The sequence below is a fragment of the Brassica napus genome, chromosome C5 (assembly GCF_020379485.1).
Source record: "Brassica napus cultivar Da-Ae chromosome C5, Da-Ae, whole genome shotgun sequence".
Taxonomy (NCBI): domain Eukaryota; kingdom Viridiplantae; phylum Streptophyta; class Magnoliopsida; order Brassicales; family Brassicaceae; genus Brassica; species Brassica napus.
In genome coordinates this window covers 46,443,487-46,467,142 of record NC_063448.1, presented here as the reverse complement: position 1 = coordinate 46,467,142, position 23,656 = coordinate 46,443,487, and the positions used below count along the sequence as shown (strand labels likewise).

At 35.9% G+C, this 23,656-nt stretch overlaps 5 protein-coding genes across 6 annotated transcripts; all 5 read left to right on the top strand.

Moving 5' to 3' along the window:
- Positions 1-6,191: 6,191 nt before the first annotated feature.
- Positions 6,192-7,488, top strand: LOC125587632 (transcription factor HY5-like). The gene is made up of 3 exons (XM_048758466.1): positions 6,192-6,645; positions 6,730-6,919; positions 7,014-7,488. The coding sequence occupies exons 1-3, from the start codon at positions 6,582-6,584 to the stop codon at positions 7,210-7,212; spliced, it is 453 nt and encodes a 150-aa protein (XP_048614423.1). The 5' UTR covers positions 6,192-6,581; the 3' UTR covers positions 7,213-7,488.
- A 1,133-nt stretch (positions 7,489-8,621) lies between these two features.
- On the top strand, positions 8,622-10,066 carry LOC106422806 (rhomboid-like protein 14, mitochondrial). Its single transcript, XM_013863603.3, has 2 exons — positions 8,622-9,009; positions 9,094-10,066. The coding sequence occupies exons 1-2, from the start codon at positions 8,791-8,793 to the stop codon at positions 9,871-9,873; spliced, it is 999 nt and encodes a 332-aa protein (XP_013719057.2). The 5' UTR covers positions 8,622-8,790; the 3' UTR covers positions 9,874-10,066.
- Positions 10,067-16,010: 5,944 nt separating this feature from the next.
- Positions 16,011-16,775, top strand: LOC106422823 (protein SUPPRESSOR OF NIM1 1-like). The gene has a single exon (XM_013863622.1). The coding sequence runs from the start codon at positions 16,011-16,013 to the stop codon at positions 16,773-16,775; it is 765 nt and encodes a 254-aa protein (XP_013719076.1).
- An 876-nt stretch (positions 16,776-17,651) lies between these two features.
- Positions 17,652-19,150, top strand: LOC106422894 (receptor-like protein kinase HSL1). The gene has a single exon (XM_013863679.3). The coding sequence runs from the start codon at positions 17,792-17,794 to the stop codon at positions 18,977-18,979; it is 1,188 nt and encodes a 395-aa protein (XP_013719133.1). The 5' UTR covers positions 17,652-17,791; the 3' UTR covers positions 18,980-19,150.
- Positions 19,151-21,377: 2,227 nt separating this feature from the next.
- On the top strand, positions 21,378-23,507 carry LOC106422898 (probable ADP-ribosylation factor GTPase-activating protein AGD15). 2 transcript variants are annotated; one of them, XM_022711680.2, is made up of 8 exons: positions 21,383-21,930; positions 22,009-22,067; positions 22,170-22,260; positions 22,364-22,418; positions 22,512-22,602; positions 22,712-22,913; positions 22,983-23,145; positions 23,238-23,507. In XM_022711680.2, coding segments are annotated over exons 1-8 (714 nt in total). In that variant the 5' UTR covers positions 21,383-21,879; the 3' UTR covers positions 23,240-23,507. The 2 variants fall into 2 exon arrangements, with proteins under 2 accessions (XP_022567400.1, XP_022567401.1); XM_022711679.2 differs by lacking the exon at positions 23,238-23,507 and having other exon boundaries at positions 21,378-21,930; positions 22,983-23,156.
- The last annotated feature ends 149 nt before the right edge of the window (positions 23,508-23,656 follow it).

Sequence of the window (23,656 nt, the reverse complement as noted above, 5' to 3'; positions counted from 1 at the left end):
TGGCGGGAAAATGCACTTTTCCGGTTTTGGCCGAAAAGTGTTGTTTTACTTGTTTGGCCGAAAAGTGTGGTTTTACTGGTTTGGCCGAAAAGTGTGTTTTTATCGAAATGTGCGTTTTACTTTTACGTTTTTTGAGGAAAAACGCATTTTGCGGTTTTGGCGGTAAAGTGTTTTTCAGTTTTTGCGGGAAAATGCATTTTTTGGTTCCGGCGGAAAAATATATATGCAAAAAAAAATGAAATTTACGGTTTGAAAATAATATTTTGATTATAAAAGGTCATTTTTGTCATTTATGATTTTGGACTAGTTCGTGCATCTGCATCCAGATGCACCATCAAGACTCACCTTCATTTGGGCGAGAATTTGATATGAGTTTTTAAAAATTCAGCTGGGTGGTCCATCTGAATGTAGCATTATAATACACAAAATGAACATCGATTTGTATCTTCACCCAGATGGATCACGTAGGTGAGCAAGCGAACAACGCCTTACTATATGTTAAGACCGATTTCATGCATGCATCTTTGTGCCTATCGTAGATTAACTTTATAATGCTAGAACAAGAAAACCAAAACAGTTTAGTTTTTAGCTTAGTTACATCTTTGTGGCTATCGTAGATTAGACGTTTATGGAAGTAATATATAGAGGCATGCAATAGCACTGTACCAAAAAGTTATAACAAGAGAGATCATTATCATAAGATGTAGATCATTATCATAAGATGTACTCCTAAATTAACGTGGCATGTTCATGCATAGACAAAGATGCAATCATATCTCCACGTTTGCATACAACTTCATATAATCAAATCATATATATAGTCCTACAAACAAAATGAATGTCTGCTAGCTGCTGATGAAAATCAATCATTTGGATAGTACTTCGTCAAAAAGTGACATCAAATTATTTTAGTTGATTTTAAGGCACGGGGATCCCTTTGGGTGATACACATTACACATAATCTGACTCATTATCCAATTTGAAGAAGAAAACGGATAAAAATAGCACAAACCAAAGGTCGACAGGCCATAGGTTTTTAATGTGTATTAGTCCTGAATCTTGAAAGATAATACGACAAAAAGTTTATGTACGTTAATTTTGTATAATATCATGTAAGAGTGATAAATAAGATTATTTTAACCAGCATTAATAAATCACCAACAGAGATTTCAAACCTTATTTTCTTATTAAACCCGCCAGAAAGCTCCAAAATACCAAAGTTAGTCGCATTTGATCTAGCCATCTAGAGCCGGCCGGTTCTAGTGACAAGTCCGAGTCTCAATGATTTATAACCTCTAATTCAGGATTCATTACGGATAAAGCCGATAAATTTCTTGATATTCCTAGAGAAAAATTATTAAAATTGTTAGCTAAATTAGAATACTAATAATTACGTTTTCTTTTTTTAGAATACAATACTTGCGATTATAAAATCTTAATAATTACAAAACCTGAACATCTGTTAACTTATTCCACCATGGTGTTAATTACCAATAAAATTCATAACCAATAAGGTGTGGTCTGGTTGTTTGTTTCTGTGTACAGTGGACTAGCTCGTCGTAGATAAAAACTAGGAACCGAGTTCCACAATTTACTAAGCTAGTGTTCAATTTGAGTGGCAAGAATAGCCGCATTTCAACAAGCCTTGGGACTAGTCTGGTTTTGATCAGGAATCCATCCCATTATTAAAAATAATACAAAAGAAAGTTAATGGTATACTTTGATTTTAACCCCAAACCTATACCCAAACTTGAATCAAATGCAAAACTAACCTAAAAGCCTAGTGAAATTACAGCTCAGCCCCTTGTGACTAAACAAAAAAACAGAAGCCATTTTTACGAATATAGCCCTAGTAAATCGTCTGAGTCGTCTGAGATGTTGGAAGTCGTCTGGACGACTGAAGTGTAAGTCGTCTGGTACCTGTTTATTTTAAAAATAATTTATAAATCTTGTAAAAAAAATATTTTGATGCGTGAAAAATAAAAATCAAATAATTATAAATAGTTTTAAGTGATATAAATTAAGATATGATAAAATTGATTTGTTTTGAAGATAGATGAGTGGAAGTAGTGAATCATGAAATACTTTGGTTTAGGAGTTTGGCAAACATATGTTGTAGTATTGTATGTATTGTTAGGGTTAGATTTTGGAAAACAAAAATGTTTTTTTCAAAAATTAGTTTTCACCTATATGTGTTTATTTATGTGTATAGGAAACACTTTTCAAGTTTGATTTGATTTTATGAAGTCTTTAATTAGATAATTAAGTTTAGGGGTTATGTTTAGGGTGTGGACGACTTATATTTCAGTCGTCTGTTGAATAATTTACTCGGACGACGTATATTTCAGTCGTCCACATCGTAAAAAACCTTTAATTTTATCAATGTACGTTTTAATCTAACCGGATCATTTTACTCGGACGACTTACATTTCAGTCGTCTGGTGAAGAAATTAAAACAGACGACTGAAATGTAAGTCGTCCAAATATTCCCGCCTAAATTTTTTTTTAAAAATTATTTTCCCGCTTAAATAATTTAAACCAGACGACTTACTTGTAAGTCGTCTGGAAAGTCTTCTATTTTAGTTTCCCGCTAAAAATATTTAATTTACCGCTAAAAATATTAAACTCTTCTGGACGACTTACATGTAAGTCGTCTGGTTTGATATAACTCTTCACCAGACGACTGAAATGTAAGTCGTCCAGGAAGTCGTCTGAGTCAAAATATTTAACCTAATTGGATTTTTTGTCTCCCTATATAAAGAAAAATTTACACATTCTCTCTCCTCCTCTCAAATGGCTGCAACAAAAATGTAATGTTCATCATTCTAAAACTCTTCAACCTCTCTCTAATCTCTTTGACTTGAAAACACCAAACTTTATATGAATTTTTCAGTTTTGTCTCATGTATTTCTTACTAATCTATCTCTTTTGCAGGTTTTTAATCAAATGGTACTCATCTTCCACTAATTTAAAGGTAAATCTATTAATTTTAGATATGTATTTTTGTGTGTTCTACAAATGTAGATTTATCTAATCTTCCACTTATTTTCTCTATTTTTAAGTCATTTGAACGTTTTTGGATATGCAGGTTTTTCAGATCTGGATTTGATATGCAGGTTTTTCAGATCTGGAAGACTTCTTGGGCGACTTACCTGTTAGTCGTCTGGAAGTCGTATGGACTTCTTGGAAGTCTTCTGACAAAGTCGTCTGGACTTCCAGGAAGTCGTCTGGACTTCCAGGAAGTCGTCTGGACTTCATGGAAGTCTTTTTGACGAAGTCTCCCTTTCATAATAGATCTGAGCGTTTTGGTAAGTTCTTATGTCTGATTTTTCTTCATTTGGTAACTTCTTGTTGTCTAAAGTTCTTACTTTTTTACCAAACTAAAACTCTCCAAACCCACTCTAATCTCTTTGACTTGAAAACACCAAACTTTATATGAATTTTCCAGTTTTGTCTCATATCTTTCTTACTAATCTATCTTTTTTGCAGGTTTTTAATTAGATTGTACTCATCTTCCACTAATTTAAAGGTAGATCTATTATTTTTAGATATGTATTTTTGTGTGTTCTGTAAAGGTAGATTTATCTAATCTTTCACTCATTTTTTCTGTTTTAAGCCATTTGAACGTTTTTGGATATGCAGGTTTTTCAGATCTGGATTTAATATGCAGGTTTTTCAGATCTGGAAGACTTCTGGGACGACTTACCTGTTAGTCGTCTGGAAGTCGTCTGGAAGTCGTCTGGACTTCTTGGAAGTCTTCTGACAAAGTCGTCTGGACTTCCTGTAAAATCATCTGGACTTCCTGTAAAGTCGTCTGGACTTCCTGTAAAGTCGTCTGGAAGTCGTCTGAACTTCCTGGAAGTCGTCTGAACTTCCTGGAAGTCGTCTGGACTTCTTAGAAGTCGTCTGGACTTCTTAAAAGTCGTGTGGTCTTGTCTACTCAAGTGGAATCCAAGCTTGTCTTTGTAGAGGAATGATCTATAATAGTTTTGTTTGTGGTCTGTTTTGTGAATTGCATGTCTACTCTTTTAGTTGTGAATTTTTTGTAAAATCAGTAATAATGTTTTCCAAGATGTATTAAATGTGCTAATAATGTGTTTACACATTTACAAATCAATGAAATAATAGACTTCAGTAGCCTTTTTCTTATTTTTGGATCTCTCATATGCAATAATAAACTCCAATGGCCTTTTTCTCATCTTAATAAACAAGAATGTTGGTAGCTTTATATTGATACAACATTTTAAGAAGCATTTTAACCCTTCTTCCAACTCATAACAATAGTCATCATTATTGTCTATAACTATAATACTTAAGAGATGGAAACAAACAACAGTAACTAGTCAAAGCATATCATATTTTATTATAAGTTTGCGTTGAAAAACTTAGTCAAATTTAGTAAAACTAAAGGAGAGAACATATTTTGTAAATATGAGTTTTACATATCTTGAAGTTACTTATCACTCTTAAAAATACAAGTTATTCAAAAACTAACGTAGAAGACTTAAAAACTAGTGGAGAAGACGCGGATGACCTCAATCTAAGTTGTCCAGACGACTAAACTATACGTCGTCTGGTCAACGCAGAGGTTATTTTTGCAATTGACTTTGAAATCTGTTATTTCGGACGACTGAAAAATAAGTCATCTACTATTGTTTGGCTAAAAAAAACTCCAAAAAGGCTAGACGACTTACATTTCAGTCGTCATAGGTTAGTTTTGCATTTGACTGGATTATTTCAGAAGTTTGACTTTTCTGGACGACTTACATTTCAGTCGTCAAGTGAAAATTAAAATAATAATATTTTTTTAAAAGTCGACGACTTACAGTTAAGTCGTCATAGGTTAGTTTTGCAATTGAAAAAAAAAACTTCAAGAATTAATTATATACAGACGACTTATAATTCAGTCGTCCACGAGACGACTGAAATGTAAGTCGTCCAGGATTTACGAGGTTTGACCAGAATCTCGGAAAAAAAAATCCTGGACGACTTACAAGTAAGTCGTCTCGTGGACGACTGAATTATAAGTCGTCTGTGTATAATTAAATTTTGAAGTTTTTTTTTTCAATTGCAAAACTAACCTATGACGACTTAATTGTAAGTCGTCTACTTTTTAAAAAATATTGTTATTTTAATTTTCGCCAGACGACTGAAATGTAAGTCGTCTGGGGAAGTCAAACTTCTGAAATTATCCAGTCAAATGCAAAACTAACCTATGACGACTGAAATGTAAGTCGTCTAGGTTCTTTGGAATTTTTTTTGAAACCAAACAAAAACAGACGACTTAACTTTCAGTCGTCTCAGGTTACAAATTTCAAAGTCAATTGCAAAAATAACCTCTGCGTTGACCAGACGACTTCCAGGTAAGTTGTCTACAGCCAGACGACTTCCCAAGTAAGTCGTCTGACGAACAGATCTGGAAAAAAACTCGATGTCATACCTTAAATTGGTGAGATAAGTTCCTTAGCATACATAAGGCTTCTCCAAGCTCACAAAATCACAAACGAAAGTAACCCACCCAAAATCGTTAGCTTCTATGACTCTATGAACCATAAAAAATTTAGAATCAAAATCTTGGGTTTTTTTAGCTCATTGTGGAGAGAAAGTGAGAGATATGTTGTGTTTAGTTCACAAGAATGGAAAAAGAAGAAGGGTAAATCGATTTTGGGAGCATTAAGAGCTTCAAATTGGTTGTTCATGGTGGTTGTGGTATTGATGACAATGGTGATCTTGTAATTACTTGAAGATGATGAGGGTGAGAGAGTAAAAATGTCATTTTCGAAAAAAAAAAGAAAAAAAAAATTGATGGCATTTTCGTAAATTATATGAACTTGTGGGGTGAATAGGGCAAAACCAATTTTCACAAAAAATGAGGTTAGTTTTGTGTTTGACTTTAAGTTATAGGTCAATTCTGCAAAAAGCCCACTTTTTTTTTTGGTCAAATAAATGGTGGTATAAATTAAGTTCACAAAAGCAAGGAATAGAAACCAAAAGGTATATATCGGACTATCATCAATATATGGCTACATGATGAGTGTGTTGTGCATGCCTTCTACGCCATGCAAACAAATAGACGCACATAGTCTCTGACTTTGTCTGTAGTACGTTTGTATTGTTCTAGACAGTAATTATGGTCTTAAAACCCACACGCTCTGTCAATAAAGCTTTGTTTCCATAAGAAATCATGAACAAAGACTTTAAAAGCAAAAACAGGACAATCAATTGTGGTCTCAATCAAAGACTTTAGAATCTCAATCAGGTAGTATAGTGTAAAAAGGAAAATGGAGATACATTATATATGCTCTGTTAATTTCGACCATTGGATTGAGAGAGACTCTTGCACTTGTGGTCTTGCATGAACATACGTGTTCTTCTATAAGCCAAACATAACATTTTCAAGACTTTTACGTCAAAACGAGTTACAGAGTTATTTGGTGGTGTTTGATTGGTTTCAGACTTTGCAGTGGTCCCAAAGAAGAGAAAGAGAAGCCATTTCATTGGTTCGGTATTCTCTTTAACATGTTACTCTCTCTACTACTCTGGTCTTCAGCAAAATCTGAAAAGACAAGTAAAATATATTGATGTCTCTTCAACGACGCAATGGGAACTCGAGTTCCTTTTCTTCCCCCAAGAAGCACAAAACTGGTAGTTGTTTACTTGTTTTTAATGATTTTTTTTTTTTTTGCTCTTTATTTTGGTTTTAAGAAAATGGGTTTGTATAATTTTCAGAGGAGAGTGACGAGGAGGAGTTGTTGATGGTTCTTGACATGGAAGCAGCTGGATCAACAGGTGTTCTAAGCAGCAACGCCGACGACGGAGTCAGCAAACCGGAGATTGACCAGACCCAAAACGTAACTTCAACCGCCAAGCGGGGCCGTGGACGAGACCCAGTCGATAAAGAATACAGAAGCCACAAGCGGTCAAATGAATCAGTCATTTTTACTAAAGTTATGCAATTGAAACGTGAAAGAAGTGATAATGAATGTGCGTTGGTTTTGGTATGAAATAAACAGATTGTTGAGGAATAGGGTATCGGCACAAGAAGCGAGGGAGAGGAAGAAAGTGTATGTGGGTGATATGGAATCAAGAGCTAACGAGTTGCAGAACAACAATAATGAGCTTGAGGAGAAGATCTCTACTTTGATGAACGAGAACACAATGCTTCGCAAAATGCTTATCAACACTAGGCCTAAAGCTGATGACAGTCACTAGGATGATAAAAATCCTTTAACTAACTCAAGAGCATCTCCAAAACACAGTATATAACTTCAAATATGAAGTTTTTTACTGTTCTTTCTCCAAAAAGAAGTTTAAAGAAAAAGAAGTTTTGAAGAGTGAAATTCTGTATTTGAAGTTTCACTCCTCAAAACTTGAAGTTTCATATTTTTATTTGCATTTTGGTCTCTATAATCACACATCAATATTTTTTTGTTTATTGTTTTAATCCTTAAAAAAGTTATATCTCATATATATTTTAATTTTTGTTTACAGATTTTAAATTTTACAAATAAAATTAAATAAAACTTTAAAATAAGATTTAAAATATTTTAAACTATATTTAGACAACAATAATATACAAAAGAAACTTAACAAAAAAGATTTTTTAAAATTACATGAAGACATAACTAGTTTACAAATTTAAATATTACAACAATACTAATAGTCGGGTAAGTTTGATCTGGAACCTTCAAAATTTTCAAATATTGTCCAATTTTTTTGTGTAACTGAAGATGGTTGTTGTTGTTGTTGTTGTTTTTGATGTATTTTTCGTACAATTTTTTATTGTTCATATCAAATATATTCACGAGTATTAATATCATCAAAAAAAATTAGTCTTTTAGCAATATTTTATGTTTTTCTTTTACTTTCTTGTTCCGATCTTATGTATTTACAGGTATCAATATTATCCGATTTCAACAATTTTTAACTCGTAATCTATAAAGTAAAAATGAGGATAGCCATTTTTACTTTGAAATGCACTAATAGATCATATATGCATTACGAAAATCATTTTATTGAATAATATGATATTTCGTTTGAAGTTTAATATTAATTAAGTTATTTTTATTTAAATTTTTATAGAATATTTTATTAATTTATATTGTTATAATATGTTTATATATGTGCTAGTTATTTATAAAAGTTTTATGAATTCAAATTAATTATGACAAATATAAGATCCGTATTATAAAATACAAATAGTTTGAAGTTGAGTTTGAAGTTTTGTTTTCGAAGAAGAACATCTTTAAACTTTAAATATAAAGTTTTTGAAACTTCAAAATAAAGTTCTTTTTCTCGGAGATGCTCTAATGTTGTATGTTTATCTTATCGTTTGTATACAAATTACATCAAGTTGCCCATAACATTGTCTCACCAAAAAGTTGATCTTTTTAAAAATCGGTGGATAAAATGTAATTTTAGATTTGCATAAATCAAGAAAAACAAAAGGTAACGACTTCATAGATTTTAATCAAGAAAGACAAAAGGCTTAAGAGACTCTAGTAGGCCTGCCGATTTTACCCAAAACAACCAAACCCAGCCGAAATTTTTGGTTTTCGGTTCAGTTACGATTTTGAGTTTTGTGGGATTTTAAAACTGATCCGTATCCGAAACCGAGAGTTTATTAGTTAGACAAAAGGTTGGTCCCACGTGTAAAGAAGCGTCTGGAGAGTTTGTTTTCGTGGAGACCAAAGTGCTACAAGTAATAAATAAATGAGATTACTTTAGGAATCCGAGAGAGATTTTGAAGAAGAAGATCACAAGGAAAGAATCATCTCGAAGCTTCAATCAATGGCGTATTCTGTTGAAGGGAGAAGAAGAGCAAGCGGAGGGATGCTTCCTCTTCTGGCGCTCAGCACCGTCGCTGAGTACTACAGACTGCCGTGGAAACCGCCGGTGACGGCAAGTCTATTAGCCGCCAACACTCTCGTCTATCTTAGACCGGCGTTCGTCGATCCGTTCATCCCTCACATCAACGAGGTCTGGTTCAATCCAAACCTCATCCTCAAGGTAAATCTCAAATTCGATTCTCTTTTATGTAATTTCTTGTGAGAATTTGAGATGAGAAGAATCCAAAGTTTGTGACTTTTACAGCACAAGGACTTGAAACGCTTCTTTCTATCACCGTTCTACCATGTAGACGAGCCTCACCTAGTCTACAACATGATGTCTCTTCTCTGGAAAGGTATCAAGCTCGAGACATCCATGGGAAGCAGCGAGTTCGCTTCGATGGTGTTTACGCTTCTCGGTATGTCCCAAGGAGTCACGTTGCTGTTAGCCAAGTCTCTCCACGTGTTCTTCGACTACGAAAGAGCCTTTTACAGTGAGTACTCCGTGGGGTTCTCTGGCGTCATCTTTGCTTTGAAAGTTGTTCTCAATTCTCAGGATGAGGATTACACCAGCGTGTATGGTATCCTAGTCCCGACTAAGTACGCTGCTTGGGCAGAGCTGGTTCTTGTGCAGATGTTTATGCCTAGCGCTTCGTTTCTTGGGCATTTGGGTGGGATTCTTGCTGGTATTCTCTACTTGAAGATCAAACGTTCTTCTCACTCGGGATCAGACCCTGTGACTATGGTGGTTAGAGGTGTTACTCGAGCGGTGACTTGGCCGTTGAGGTTTATGAGCGGTTTGGTTAGGTTTCGGAGGAGGAGGATTTCAGGGAGAGGACGAGTGGGGAGAGGCCAGAATGGTATCTGGAGATGCCAGTCGTGTACTTATGACAATTCTGGTTGGCAAAGTGTTTGTGAGATGTGTGGCTTGGGACGGGGTAGAGGTAACGGATGGTCAGTGAACCAGGGACACGCACCTTCTTCTTCTTCTAGTGATATTCCTTTAGATGAGCTGCGTCGTCGAAGAGTAGAGAGGTTTAGTTAATCTGTGGAACTGTGAATGAAGCTGAAGCTGACTCATTCATTGCATTAGCATATGATTAGAGAGGTTTCTTCAAGCTGTTTCTCTTTTCATGTATTTTAGTGGAGTTACAAATAGTGTTTGGCATAACGAATCTGTATCACTAACTAAACCATATGTTTGATCATTCATCAGGGAGTCTCCAGCTTTTAAAATACATGAAAAGAGAACATTAGATTTCTTGGAACCAAAATCAAACCACCAATTTTCATTTGAAAACAGATTGATATTGTCATTTCAATACCGAATTGATTAAATTTAGTGCAACGTAAAACATGTATTGGGATATAACCAATCACAAGTTTATATTTGCTGATTTCCATTTTTAAACTCGTTTCTAAGAAGTTATGAATTTACTTGTTTCTCAAGTTTTACTTGTTTCCCAAGATTGTTTTTCAAAATTTTCACTGAAGACTAATTTCCTTAAAAGCATTGAATGTATTGAATCCTATAGTATAATTTTTTTTCCTAACAAGAAAAAGGTGAACGTATATATTTGATACCATAGTCATAGCTATTCATTCATTTTAGTAACTTAATCGAAAACAAAACAAAAACTCCTAATGCCTAGGCTTCCATGGGAACTGGAGGAAGAAATACTCACTCGTCTTCCAACTAAATTTCTCGTTCGGTTCAGAACCGTATGCAAACAATGGAACTCTCTTTTCAACGACAGGAGTTTCATCTACAACCACCTGTCTCTCCCCCGTCCTCAGTTCATCCTCCTGACCAAATACACGATTTATTCGATAGACATCACCGATCCAACTATGAAGTTGCTTGAGCGACACACCTCTCGCCTTGGTTTAAGTTTGCATAACGCTATTAGTTCTTGTTTTTTAACTATCACCCTTGGGAGGAGAAGAGCCATCACTCTATTGTTGGATAAGCTTCAGTTGCAAGTTTCCTTTTTCTTATTTAAAGTTATGATTATCTATAAGGATTAGGATATTATGTGTGTGATAATACTATAAGGATTAGGACATGTCTAGGTCCTATATATAGTAATGCATATTGTGATGCATAGGAGTGTGTGTTTGAGATATTGATTTTGAGCTTCGTGATTGAATAATAAGAGAAGGACTTCTTATTGATATTGAGATTCTATATTTGGTATCAGAGCTTAAACAACTATGAGTGATACGAAAGGTGATCTCGTGCTAAGCACCAAAGATGTCGGGGCTGCATCTGTTAAGCTTCCGATGCTTACTTCTTCAAATTATACAGTTTGGGCTATGAGGATGAAGATAGCATTAAAGGTGAGCAAAGTCTGGGAAACAATCGACTCTGGGAGCAAAGCAGAAGATAAAAACAATATGGCCATCGCCTTGTTGTTCCAATCAATACCTGAAGCTTTGGTTCTTCAAGTCGGAGATTTAGACAATGCAAAATCTGTTTGGGATGCTGTGAAATCACGCCATATAGGAGCAGAGAGAGTACGTGAAGCAAGACTACAAACCTTGATGGCTGAGTTTGATAGACTCAAGATGAAAGATGCAGACACAATTGATACATTCATTGGAAAACTTTCAGAGATAACCTCCAAGGCAGCCTCCTTAGGGAAGACAATCGAGGAGCCAAAGATTGTCAAGAAATTCTTGTCAAGCTTGCCAAGAAGGAAGTATATTCATATTGTAGCTTCACTTGAGCAAGTATTGGACTTAAACTTGACAAGCTTTGAGGATATCATTGGGAGATTGAAAGCTTACGAAGAAAGAATAACTGAAGAAGAAGAAGACACAGTTGATGACTCGAGTAAACTGATGTACGCAGACTCGAGGCAAGAGAACTACGGCAATAACTATAACAATCGTGGACGAGGACGCAGTGGACGAACAGGTTGGCGAGGAAGAGGCCGCTCGCGGGGATCGTTTCAACAACAAAGAGACACGTATCGGCAAGGACGAGCTGGTGGAGGTGATGCATCTCACATTACCTGCTTTAACTGTGACAAACTCGGACACTATGCTACGGATTGTCCCGACAAACTGTTGAATCTTCAAGAAACTGTTGAGAAGAAGGAGGAAGACAACACACAAGAAGCAGACGCTCTCATGATGAATGAGATAGTTTACCTTAACGAGAACAAGGTAGATCCTAAGAGGCTTGAGGGTGAGGAAGATTCGATGGATATCTGGTACCTTGATAATGGCGCTAGCAACCACATGAGTGGTAACCGACTGTTCTTCTATGAGCTGGACGAAATGATCACTGGAAAGGTACGGTTCGGAGATGATTCCAGGATAGACATAATGGGAAAAGGTTCGATCCGTTTCATAGTTAGAGGTGGAGAAAAAAAAGTGCTAAGGAATGTATATTACACACCGGCACTACGAAGTAACATCGTCAGCTTAGGACAAGCTACAGAAGTTGGGTGTGAAGTTTGTATGAAAGATAATCAACTAAGCCTATATGATAGAGATGGACAGCTAATGGTTAGGAGTACTAGAGCAAAGAATCGATTGTATAAAGTAACTCTACAGGTCGATCTCATACAATGTCTACAAGTAAAGGGGTTAGGAGACAGTACGTTATGGCACACACGTTTGGGGCATATTAGCAAGGATACAATGAGACTCATGGTACGTAAGGAGCTTGTAAACGGCGTTCCAGATATCGATCACAGCTCCGAGACATGTGTGTCTTGCTTAAAAGCAAAAAAAACTCGCAAGCCGTTCCCGCAAGCTACATCATATCGAGCAAAGAATCTCCTTGAGCTGGTACATGCCGACCTATGTGGACCTATCACGCCACCAACCCCAGCCAAGAGTCGATACATCTTCGTCCTAATAGATGATCATTCTCGATACATGTGGACGGCATTGCTAAAAGAGAAAAGCGAAGCCTTTGAAAATTTTAAAACTTTTAAGATACGTGCTGAACAAGAAACTCGTACAGAACTCAAGAATTTACGGACATACAGAGGAGGAGATTTTTGTTCTCAAGAGTTTCAAGTGTACGAAGAACGGAATTAAGCGAGACCTAACCGTACCATACTCTCCACAGCAGAACGGCATAGTGGAGCGACGTAATAGAACGCTCCTTGAGATGGCTAGGAGCATCCTAAAACACATGAAACTCCCGAACCATCTCTGGGGTGAAGCAGTAAGGCACTGCACCTATCTAATCAATCGAGTTGCTACTAGGTCATTGGAGGGATGCACACCATACGAAGCTTGTAGATCACGCAAGCCAAATCTCGGTCATATCAAAGTGTTTGGATGTGTCTGTCAAGCACGAACCGAAAGTGTAGGAAGAAAGAAACTCGATGACAGGTCCAGAACTCTTGTCCACCTTGGAACAGAACCAGGATCAAAAGCCTATAGGCTATATGATCCTTTGAGCAAACGTATCATTGTGAGACGGGATGTGATCTTCGAAGAAGACAAGAGTTGGAACTGGTGTAAAGATAACAACGGCGATTCTGGAGAACTTGAGTTTGATCTATCTCGGGTAATCGAGAGCACAAATGAAGCAGGGCCTGTGACTCGAGCTAATGAGGACAGAGAAGATCTCGGTTATGACAATAATGGCAGTAGTGAAGATGATGAAGTTGAACCATTACCTAGACGATCAACAAAGATCATCACCAGACCCTCACATCTTGATGATTACGTTCTTCTCGCGGAAATAGAGGGGGAGAGATTGCTAATGATTATCAATGACGAACCATGGAATTACAATGAAGCGAGAAAGATAAAAGTTTGGGTTGATGCGTGCAAGGATGAGATTTGTTTTATAGAAAAGAACAATACTTGGGATCTTGTTGAGTTACCTGATGGTGTAAAGCCAATAGCCTTGAAGTGGGTCTTCAAAATCAAGCGCAATGCCGACGGGACTATCAACAAATACAAGGCGCGGCTGGTAGCAAAATGTTATGTTCAAAGGCACGGAGTAGATTATGACGAAGTGTTTTCTCCAGTGGCTCGTATTGAGACTATACGTCTGATCATAGCATTAGCTGGCTCTCATGGCTGGGAGATACATCATCTTGATTTCAAGACTGCCTTTCTCCACGGAGAGCTGAAAGAGGAAGTTTTTGTGTATCAACCCGAGGGTTTCACGGTCGCAGGAGAGGAACACAAAGTCTATAGACTTAAGAAGGCCCTTTACGGTTTACGGCAGGCTCCAAGAACTTGGAATATAAAACTTAACTAGATCTTGCATGGCTTAAACTTTCAGAGGTGCTCCAAAGAGCCCTCTCTTTACCGTAAAGAAGCAAGTGAGGAGCTTCTAATCGTAGTAGTCTATGTCGATGATCTCTTAGTCACTGGCTCATCCTCATGAGCTATACCTGAGTTTAAGAAAGAGATGGGAGCGAAGTTTGAGATGAGTGATCTTGGTATGTTGACGTACTATTTGGGAATAGAAGTATTACAATACGATGGAGGCATTATACTTAAACAAGATAGATATGCCCGACGGATTCTTGAGGAAAGCGGTATGAGTTCGTGCAATCTAACACACGTGCCGTTGGAGCAAAACGCTCAGTTCTCTAAGGCTAAAGACGAGGAGAAGGTCGATGAGAAAGAGTTTCGTCGAAACATTGGATGCTTACGATACTTATTACATACAAGACCGGACCTAGCATTCAGCGTTGGAGTTTTGAGCCGTTATATGCAAGATCCTAGAGTGTCACACGGAGCAGCGATAAAACAAGTTCTAAGGTACCTTCGAGGCACTATCTTTCTCGGTTTGCGATATGAACGTGGTAAAGGTACCGGCTTGTTAGGTTACAGCGACAGCTCATGTAACGTAGACATCGACGATGGTAAAGGCACAACGGGACATATATTCTACCTTGGCAAGAGTCCTATAACTTGGAGTTCTACAAAACAAGAATTGGTAGCTCTTTCTTCATGTGAATCAGAGTTTATGGCTGCAACAGAAGCTGCAAAACAAGCTATTTGGTTACAAGAGTTGCTAAGTGAAGCTATTGGAGAAGCAAGTGAACGTGTGGTCATTAAGGTTGATAACAAGTCAGCAATTTCTTTGTCAAAGAATCCGGTGTTTCATGAACGAAGCAAGCATATTCATAGAAGATTTCATTTCATAAGAGAGTGCGTCGAAAATGAGTTGGTTGAAGTTGAACATATTCCGGGAAGCGAACAGAAGGCTGATATCCTCACCAAATCACTTGGTCGAAACAAGTTTAAAGAGATGCGTGAACTTATTGGAGTTCAAGATGTGTGTGAAGACAAGCTCAAGCTTAAAGGGGAGAATGTTGGATAAGCTTGAGTTGCAAGTTTCCTTTTTCTTATTTAAAGTTATGATTATCTATAAGGATTAGGATATTATGTGTGTGATAATACTATAAGGATTAGGACATGTCTAGGTCCTATATATAGTAATGCATATTGTGATGCATAAGAGTGTGAGTTTGAGATATTGATTTTGAGCTTTGTGATTGAATAATAAGAGAAGGACTTCTTATTGATATTGAGATTCTATATCTATAATCCATGGTTGAGACAGGATAAGTGGATCAACTTGGTTGTGGGCAAACACTTCGATGTTTTTGGGTTAGGGTACTGTGATGAATCGAATCTCCTAAAGGTTCTCTAGATCGCAACGCTCTTCACTCTCTATTATACTTTCCTCAATCCCTATCTCTCTATCTCTCTCGCACTCGTTTGATCGAATATGAACTTAAAGAAACAGTAAAGAAAAGACACAGAGAATTTGGTAACCCAGTTCGGGATCCAATGTGGATCCTTTACATCTGGGGCTTGACGGCACAAGCAAAAGGTTTCACTAATCACTCCAAGAGTCTTTACAAAGAAGACGATCAAGAGATGATACAAGAACAGTACTCTCAAGAAAGATCTTCTTCCTCTCTCTGATTCTGTAACAACCTTCTCTCCCTCAGCTCAATTCAGCTGACTCTCGATGATTGACTTCTCCTTTCTTCTTCTATATATATAAAGAAGACCGGTACACTTGAATCATAAGCCGACTCTAATAGCCATCCCGGTTATCACCTTCTTATAATCTTGTACCAAGACGCTAATTGAACCAGCTCCGGTTTAGCTCTTCTTATTGTTGAATGTCACCAAAACCATAACAGGTACGACAATAGTAGGCCTGAAAAGGTTTACAAGATGTTAGGGTATATGAGATGTCCGTCCAAAGTCCAGACAAATAGCTACCTCCAGAGAGTTTCCATGGAGGTTGTGGACAATGTTTACAAGATGTTGGAATATTTTAGAAGTCCACCCGAAGACCAGATAAATGTATACCCTGACAGAGTTGTGATCTACGAGTGTGCGTTTCAAACGTTGAGGTTTATTGATACACCTGACGAGGACATGCCCATGTCTGAAACAACTAAAAGTTCACATGTGTCTTTGAATGGAAATTTGTATTGGATTGCTTGCAATCGCCAGACTCGTGAGTATTTCATCCAAAGCTCTGATTTCTCGAGTGAGATTTTCAAACCCGTCTGTCTCCTTTCGTTTCAAGAAAGCCCTTCTTGTGATGAGCATGTCCTCGCGGTTTTCAAAGGAGATCGGTTTTCGTTGTTAATGCAAAGCTATTTGACAAGGAAGATTGAGATTTGGGTAACGAAGAGGAAGATTGATGATACAGAGGAAATGGTGTGGATGAAGTTGATGACTCTAACAGCAACTAACTTGCCAAAGTTGTTTAATAAGCTTTATGGTGTTAGTTACTTCATCTATGACAAGACACTAGTCATGTGTTGTGGGGACGATGAAAGTGGAAAGCCTTGCATCTATATTGTGAAGGGAGATACGTGCAATAAGATTCATATAGGTGCTGACCTAAACAGCCTTGCATCTAGGATCACTTGGTTTTCTCACTGTGCCTATGTTCCAAATTGGACCTCTGTTCCTTTAGAGTTTTAGATTGCGTAGTATTATCAGGGTTTTATTTTCTTTAAGTTGTGCCATGTGACATGGCCCATGTCCTTTGTTTTATTTTAAAACTAATGTGTATTTTGGAAGCTTTAAGTCTCAGTTTGATACAAAGATGCAACAAAAAAAATTCTATAAATGCTCTTTCTTGGATGATAGAGGCTTATAAATGGATTGATTTCGAGATGAAGGATATAATATATGAGACTTGTTGGTTAAATAGATTATAACTTTAGTCTGTAGCATGAATCTTCGTCACAATACTTTGTAAAATCTCTTTTTGGCTATAATGAGCCTAGACGATTTCGTTTCCACATCAAGGAATAATACTCCTTAATATTGACATGGGTGTTCTAACTAAGTTATATCTAACAACTAGATGGTTTTGGACTTAGTTACAACTCACAAACATCCAAACTTTTATATTGAAGTCAGTACTATAGGTGATATTATTGAAACTTTAATGTGCTAGTTTAGTTGAATAGCCGAATGTCAAACAAATTTGTCGGTAACGAAAGCTTCCAAGAGATTTAATCTAGTACAAGAATTGAAGCGTGTGTTATTACTTATTATTACTACTAGGGAATTTTTTATACCAAACAAATTCAACCATTACTGGTTACAGTATAATAATGTAAGGAAAATCAAATCAAATAAACCGAAAATTTATTAAATTTTTTTGTATATCTAAAACTGAATCGAACTTGACTTTCAGGATTAGATGAATCTGCTCCATCTTTGCGTTACCTCCTCTGAGGAGTTTTGAATGCAAAAAGAGAACACAACCGCCAGTATCACCGACAAGAGTCAAAAAGAGGCGTAATAAATTAACAAACACATTTTCTAACAAGAATCCATAACGTTAACATTCACTCACTATCACACACTCTCTCTGACTTCATTATTACCCTCTCCCACGCGCTCCCCTCTCTCCCTCTCTTTAAATACAAAACACTCTCACCAGACTTCAAAGAGAAAAAAAAAATACTCGAAAAAATCATCAAAACATGAACTACACTTTCTTCTTACTTCTCCTCACTCTCGTCCACTCCACTTTCTCTTCCTTAGCTCCAACAGACCAAGCCGCACTTGAATCAATCAGAGACTCATTAACCGACATGCCCGGCTCAGCCTTCTTCTCAACTTGGGACTTCACAACCCCTGACCCTTGCTCCACCTTCGCAGGCCTAACTTGCACTTCCCTCGGCCGTGTCTCCGCCTTATCACTCGGCCCTAACCTCTCCGGTTCACTATCCCCATCCATCTCCAACCTAACCCATTTGACCCAACTCGTTCTCTACCCCGGTTTAGTCACCGGACCTCTCCCTCCTCGGTTCGATACCCTCCCTCTCCTTCGAGTCATTTCCTTAACCAGAAACCGCTTAACCGGTCCTATACCAAACTCTTTCTCATCTCTCTCATACCTCCACACTCTTGACCTCAGCTATAACCAACTCTCAGGCTCTCTCCCTCCGTTTCTCACCACACTTCCTCGTCTCAAAGTCCTTGTCTTAGCCTCGAACCGTTTCTCCGACAACGTTAAACCTGTCTCTAGCCCTTTGCTTCACTTAGACCTAAAGATGAACCAAATCTCCGGCCAACTCCCGCCTCTTTTCCCCACCACTCTCCAGTACTTATCCCTCGCCGGAAACTCAATCTCCGGCACAATCAACCCCTTGGAGCCACTCACAGACCTAACGTACATCGATCTCAGCATGAACCGGTTCACCGGCGCAATCCCGCAATCTCTCTTTGGTTCCACAACCACATCAATGTTCCTACAACGAAACAACTTCACATCCATCAACGCCACGTCACTGTTAATGTTACCTCAGGGCTCCGTCGTTGATCTGAGCCATAACTCTATCTCCGGCGAGTTACCTCCTTCCCTCGCCGGAGCAGAGTCTCTGTTCTTGAACAACAACCGTTTCACAGGAGAGATTCCAGAGGAGTACATCAAGAGCTTGATCAACGGTACGACGGAAACGCTCTTCTTGCAACATAACTACTTAACGAGATTCCCGTGGAACTCTGGATCTCAACTACCGGACTCTGTTTCGCTCTGTTTGTCGTATAACTGTATGGATACGGATCCAGTTGTTGGTTTGTCCACGTGTCCGATAGAAGTTGCACCTCTGCTCTCAAGGCCTGCTATACAATGTTCTCGCTTTTACAACCACAGCTCCACTGGTTAAGGATCAGTTTTCTTTTTGTTTGTTTGCAAAGAAAATTGCTAAAAATGACATTTTTTTGAAATTGAACCGTTGTGTCTGGTAGTGTTTTCTTATATAAAAATCTAAAGTGTGGTCCTCGCGTGTAAATTAGATTGTAGTGTTTATGGGATATATACTATTATTTTACAGATATAGTTGTTTTCTCTATTTTGTATTTTTCATTGAGTTCATATTGAGTTGCATGTGCCATTTGGAAGAGTAAAATATAGACACCATTGGTTTTTCAGATATTTTTCTTCTTATCTTCATTTAGTTAAAAAACGGTTGCAATGTGAAAATTGTTTCTAGGCAAAAAATGGTAAATATGTCTCATTAGACTAATTTCTACTCCCTCAGTTTCATAATATAAGTAGTTTTGGCTAAAAGCGCAAAGATTAAGAAAATTATTATGTTTTAAAAAAGTATTTTATAATAAATAGGTTAGATATAATTTAACCAATAAAAAATAAGTCTATTTAATTTGATTGGTCACATTGTATTCAATAAATGTAAAAGTTACCTAGAAATACGAAAAATACTTACATTTTGAAACAAAAATATTTCCGTAAAACTACTTACAATATGAAACGGAAGGAGTATTATATACCATTTTAGTGTCTAATGTTTTTTAGTATTTTTGAAAATAAATTAAATAAATAATTTTACAAACAAAAAATTGAAAAATAGTAACTACTGATGAAATACTTATATGAACTTAGTGGTATTTTTTTCTAGTTCAAAAAATATTTAAATAATAATTTCAGGTTCTATTCCACATAAAGTAGAATTTGCATTCTACGAAATAGAAAATGAAATCCATTTTTTTATTGAATCTACTATATTTAGAATACATGATCAACATAAATAATAATACTCTAAAAATATTTAAAATACAGATTCCACGCTTAATCTATCGCTCTAAAATCAGTAGAAATCGGAATCTACATATTACCATAAATCTAAAACCTGTAAAATCAAAATCTACTCATTACTATAAATATAAAAACATGTAGAAAATGAGTTCTACAGATTTACTGTAAATCTGAAACTTGTAGAAATCGAAATTTACACATTACTATAACACTAAAAACCTGTAGAAACCGAGTTCTACAGATTTACCGTATTTTACGGATAAAAATAATCAGTTCCAAAAAATATGAGAAGAAAATATTCAGTTTTCATTTATTAAAAACTGATTTTTCAGAAAAAAATGAAAAAAAATTGTGGAACATAAAGTATAGGTTTATTTTTTTTTTTTTGAGGATTTTCATTATTAGTTTATTTTAATTACTTTAAATTATTTATTATATTTTAATATTTAACAATTGTTTTGTTAATTGTAATTTTTAATTTATAATTGAAATTAAGGGCATTATTGTCATTTTGAAAATAATTAACCAAATAGAAAATAAAGTATATGAAATTAGTCTAATGGGACATAGTTACCATTTTTTGGTCTAAAAAACAATTTTTCCTTCAAACTTTTATTCTCTTTGTTGGAGAGCACTCAAGGTACCGTTTATATAAAAGATATTTATAAGATCCACGCTTCTTGGGTATGGATGAGTTAAGGATTTGTTTAGAAATTAAATTATCTCCTAAAAAAAACTCTTTATTTTAAAGTTTGCGAAATTCTAAATTTGAAGTTTCAAGGTATCTTCTCCAAAAGTAAAACTTATATTTATTATAATTAATATAGATCCATAAAAATTTTATAAATAACTAGCATATATATAAAAATATTACAGTAATATTAATTATAATTTTTTACATTAAATATATAAAATTATATATATAAATACATAACTAAATATTAAACTACAAGAAAAATACCACATTATTTCATAAAATTATTTCTGTAATGCTCCATCTTCGGTTACACAAAAAAAAATTTGGACAATATTTTTTAAAAATTTATCAGACTATATTAGTGTTGTTGATATATTTAAATTTGTCTAATAAATATGTCTTCATGTATCTTATTTCAAAGTTTGTTTATTAAGTTTCTTTTGTAATATTATTTTTGTCTAATTATAGTCTTAAAAAATTATAAATCTTATTCAAAAAATTTTATTTAATTTTATGTGTCAAATTTGAATTTACAAAAACAAATTTGAAATATTTATGTATATAAAAATTTAAGGATTAAAATGATAAATTAGAAAAACTAAGAATCATAAATGTGATGTGTAATTAATTATAAAGATTAAAATGTTAATAAAAAGATGAAACTTTAAATTTGAAGTTTTGGGAAGTGGAACTTCAAATTTGAAATTTTGTTTCTCAAAACTCTCAATTTGAAGTTTTGAAGTTCTTTTTTATTGGTGAGGAAAAAATTATATATTCGAAGTTAGAGAATTTGTTTCGGAGATAGTTGTCTAATGGTGTTGATTTTATAAAACATTAACAACATAAATTCCAGGCAAGTAACTGTCTACAGACATATCGACACAGAATTTGAAGTAATCAAGCAGCATATAACTGATTTGTCAGAATGTTTAAAGGAGTTCATGTTGAATCCTTTGAAATTTGATTTCCGTTCCTATAATACTTTCCCTCACTTTCTCATCACCTTGGGATTTCATTTCAGGCTCTTCCGCTGCTACTTTGACCCTTCACTTTCTCCCAACTTCTTTAATTGTTTTTCATAATTAAACAAAAATAGAGAGAGAGAGAGAGATTAAAGATGAGGTGTCGAAGTCACAGATATAAAAAGGGTACGAGAAACCGTCACCCTTCTTCTTCTCTCTCGCTCTTTGATATTTCCCTCTTGTCTCCTTCAAATCCGTTCTTCCTCAGAGATCATTTTCCTTCTCTATTACAAACTTTTGTTTCATTTTCAATTGCTTCCCTCTCCCCTCTCTCTCTATTCTCACATCAGAATGAACGGGAAGGCCTCTGTTTCCAAGGAGCTCAACGCCAAGCATTCCAAGGTTCCTCCATCTTTTCTGTATTGCGTCTAAAAGGTTACGTCATTACTTTACCCAATCATGTGTGTGTGGTTACTACAGATATTGGAAGCACTTTTAAAGCATCCAGACAATCGAGAATGTGCTGATTGTAGATCAAAGTAAGCATCATGATGATACTACCATTCTTCTTCATTCAACATAATGATTAGAGTTTTTGTGTTTGTTTGTTTGTTTGTTTGATGATCTAATCTATTTTGCAGGGCACCAAGATGGGCAAGTGTGAACCTTGGGGTATTCATATGTATGCAATGTTCTGGAATCCATCGCAGCCTTGGTGTCCACATCTCTCAGGTTTCCTTTTACTTTTTAAAAAAAAAATTCATTTATGTTTGAAACATGCATCAAACACATTACTACATTAGCGATCTTGGTGGTTTTTTTAATTCGGAAACAGGTGAGGTCTATAACTCTGGATACATGGCTTCCTGATCAGGTTTCTTTCATGCAATGTAAGCTCCTCTTCTCTAGTAATATTATGAACACATTTAGTTGAAACTCAATATTAATCCCATAGTTTGATCATTCTTGTCCTCTCGGTCTAGCTACCGGTAATGCTAAGGCAAATCAGTATTGGGAATCAGAACTGCCTCCTCATTTTGAGAGAAGCTCAAGCGACGCGTTTATTAGAGCCAAGTATTCATTATTTTCTATTGCTAAATTTGTTATTTGCCTTTGCTGCAGTCTTCATCTGCTACTGCACAGTTTACAGCTTGAATCTTTTTTTTTTGTTTGTGTTTCTTAGATACAATGAAAAGAAATGGGTTTCACGGGGACGGATTCAACCGGCTCCTGTAGTGAACCAGCTAAGCTGCAAAGTTAGTCACTCGGTAGAGAGAGGACATAAGCCGGAGACTCCCACGAAAACAAGAACTCGTTCCCTTGATGAAGATATCCTTCTTAAGCATGTTCTTGAAGTAACACCTCCAGAAACAAGAATCCGAGCGGTATGGTGTCTTACAAAACTGACTTGGATGGATCTTGAATCATTTCATTTAACTCTTTCTACAATGCAGGGTTCGGTGGATATGAAGATGAAGGAGAATGTATATGTTCTACCTCTACCAGTGGGGATAAATGTTAATAAACCAAATCAAAAGAATGAGATATTCTCCGGAGATTTGTATCAGAATAGAAGAACCACCATTGCACCACCCTCGAGCTGGGCTACTTTCGACTGTAAGGCTTAAAGACTTATAACTTTTTCTTCTTTTACCATATGTGAGTGAGTCTAGCTAACGTTTCTAAATCTTTAAATGTGAACGAAACAGGAAGAAGAAGAAGAAGGAGAAGATGGAGCTTTTAATCAGCATGTGGGCTTTTAGTTACGGTCAACAGGTTGGCAAAGATGGGGTTATGATGAACTCAAAAGTCAGCAATGGAGTTTTGTTCTGTTTTCTATGTTTCTTTTATCTTTCAATATATATTTTTCTATATTCAATCTTGGTTGCTTGTAACTAAATCATTAAAGTACAATGGGAGGGAAAGATCTTGGACCAAAAGAAAAAGCAATAAAAGTCATCAGTGTGTATTATTTTGAATTGTTGTACAAGCAACATAAATTGATTGGTCCATCATATATAATGATTGCAACAGTCACTTTTCTAAAATGTCTCATCTAATGATTGCTTCGTATTATCTACTCCATAAACTTTATTCCTTTTCTTGCTTTGGTTATATGTATGACTCA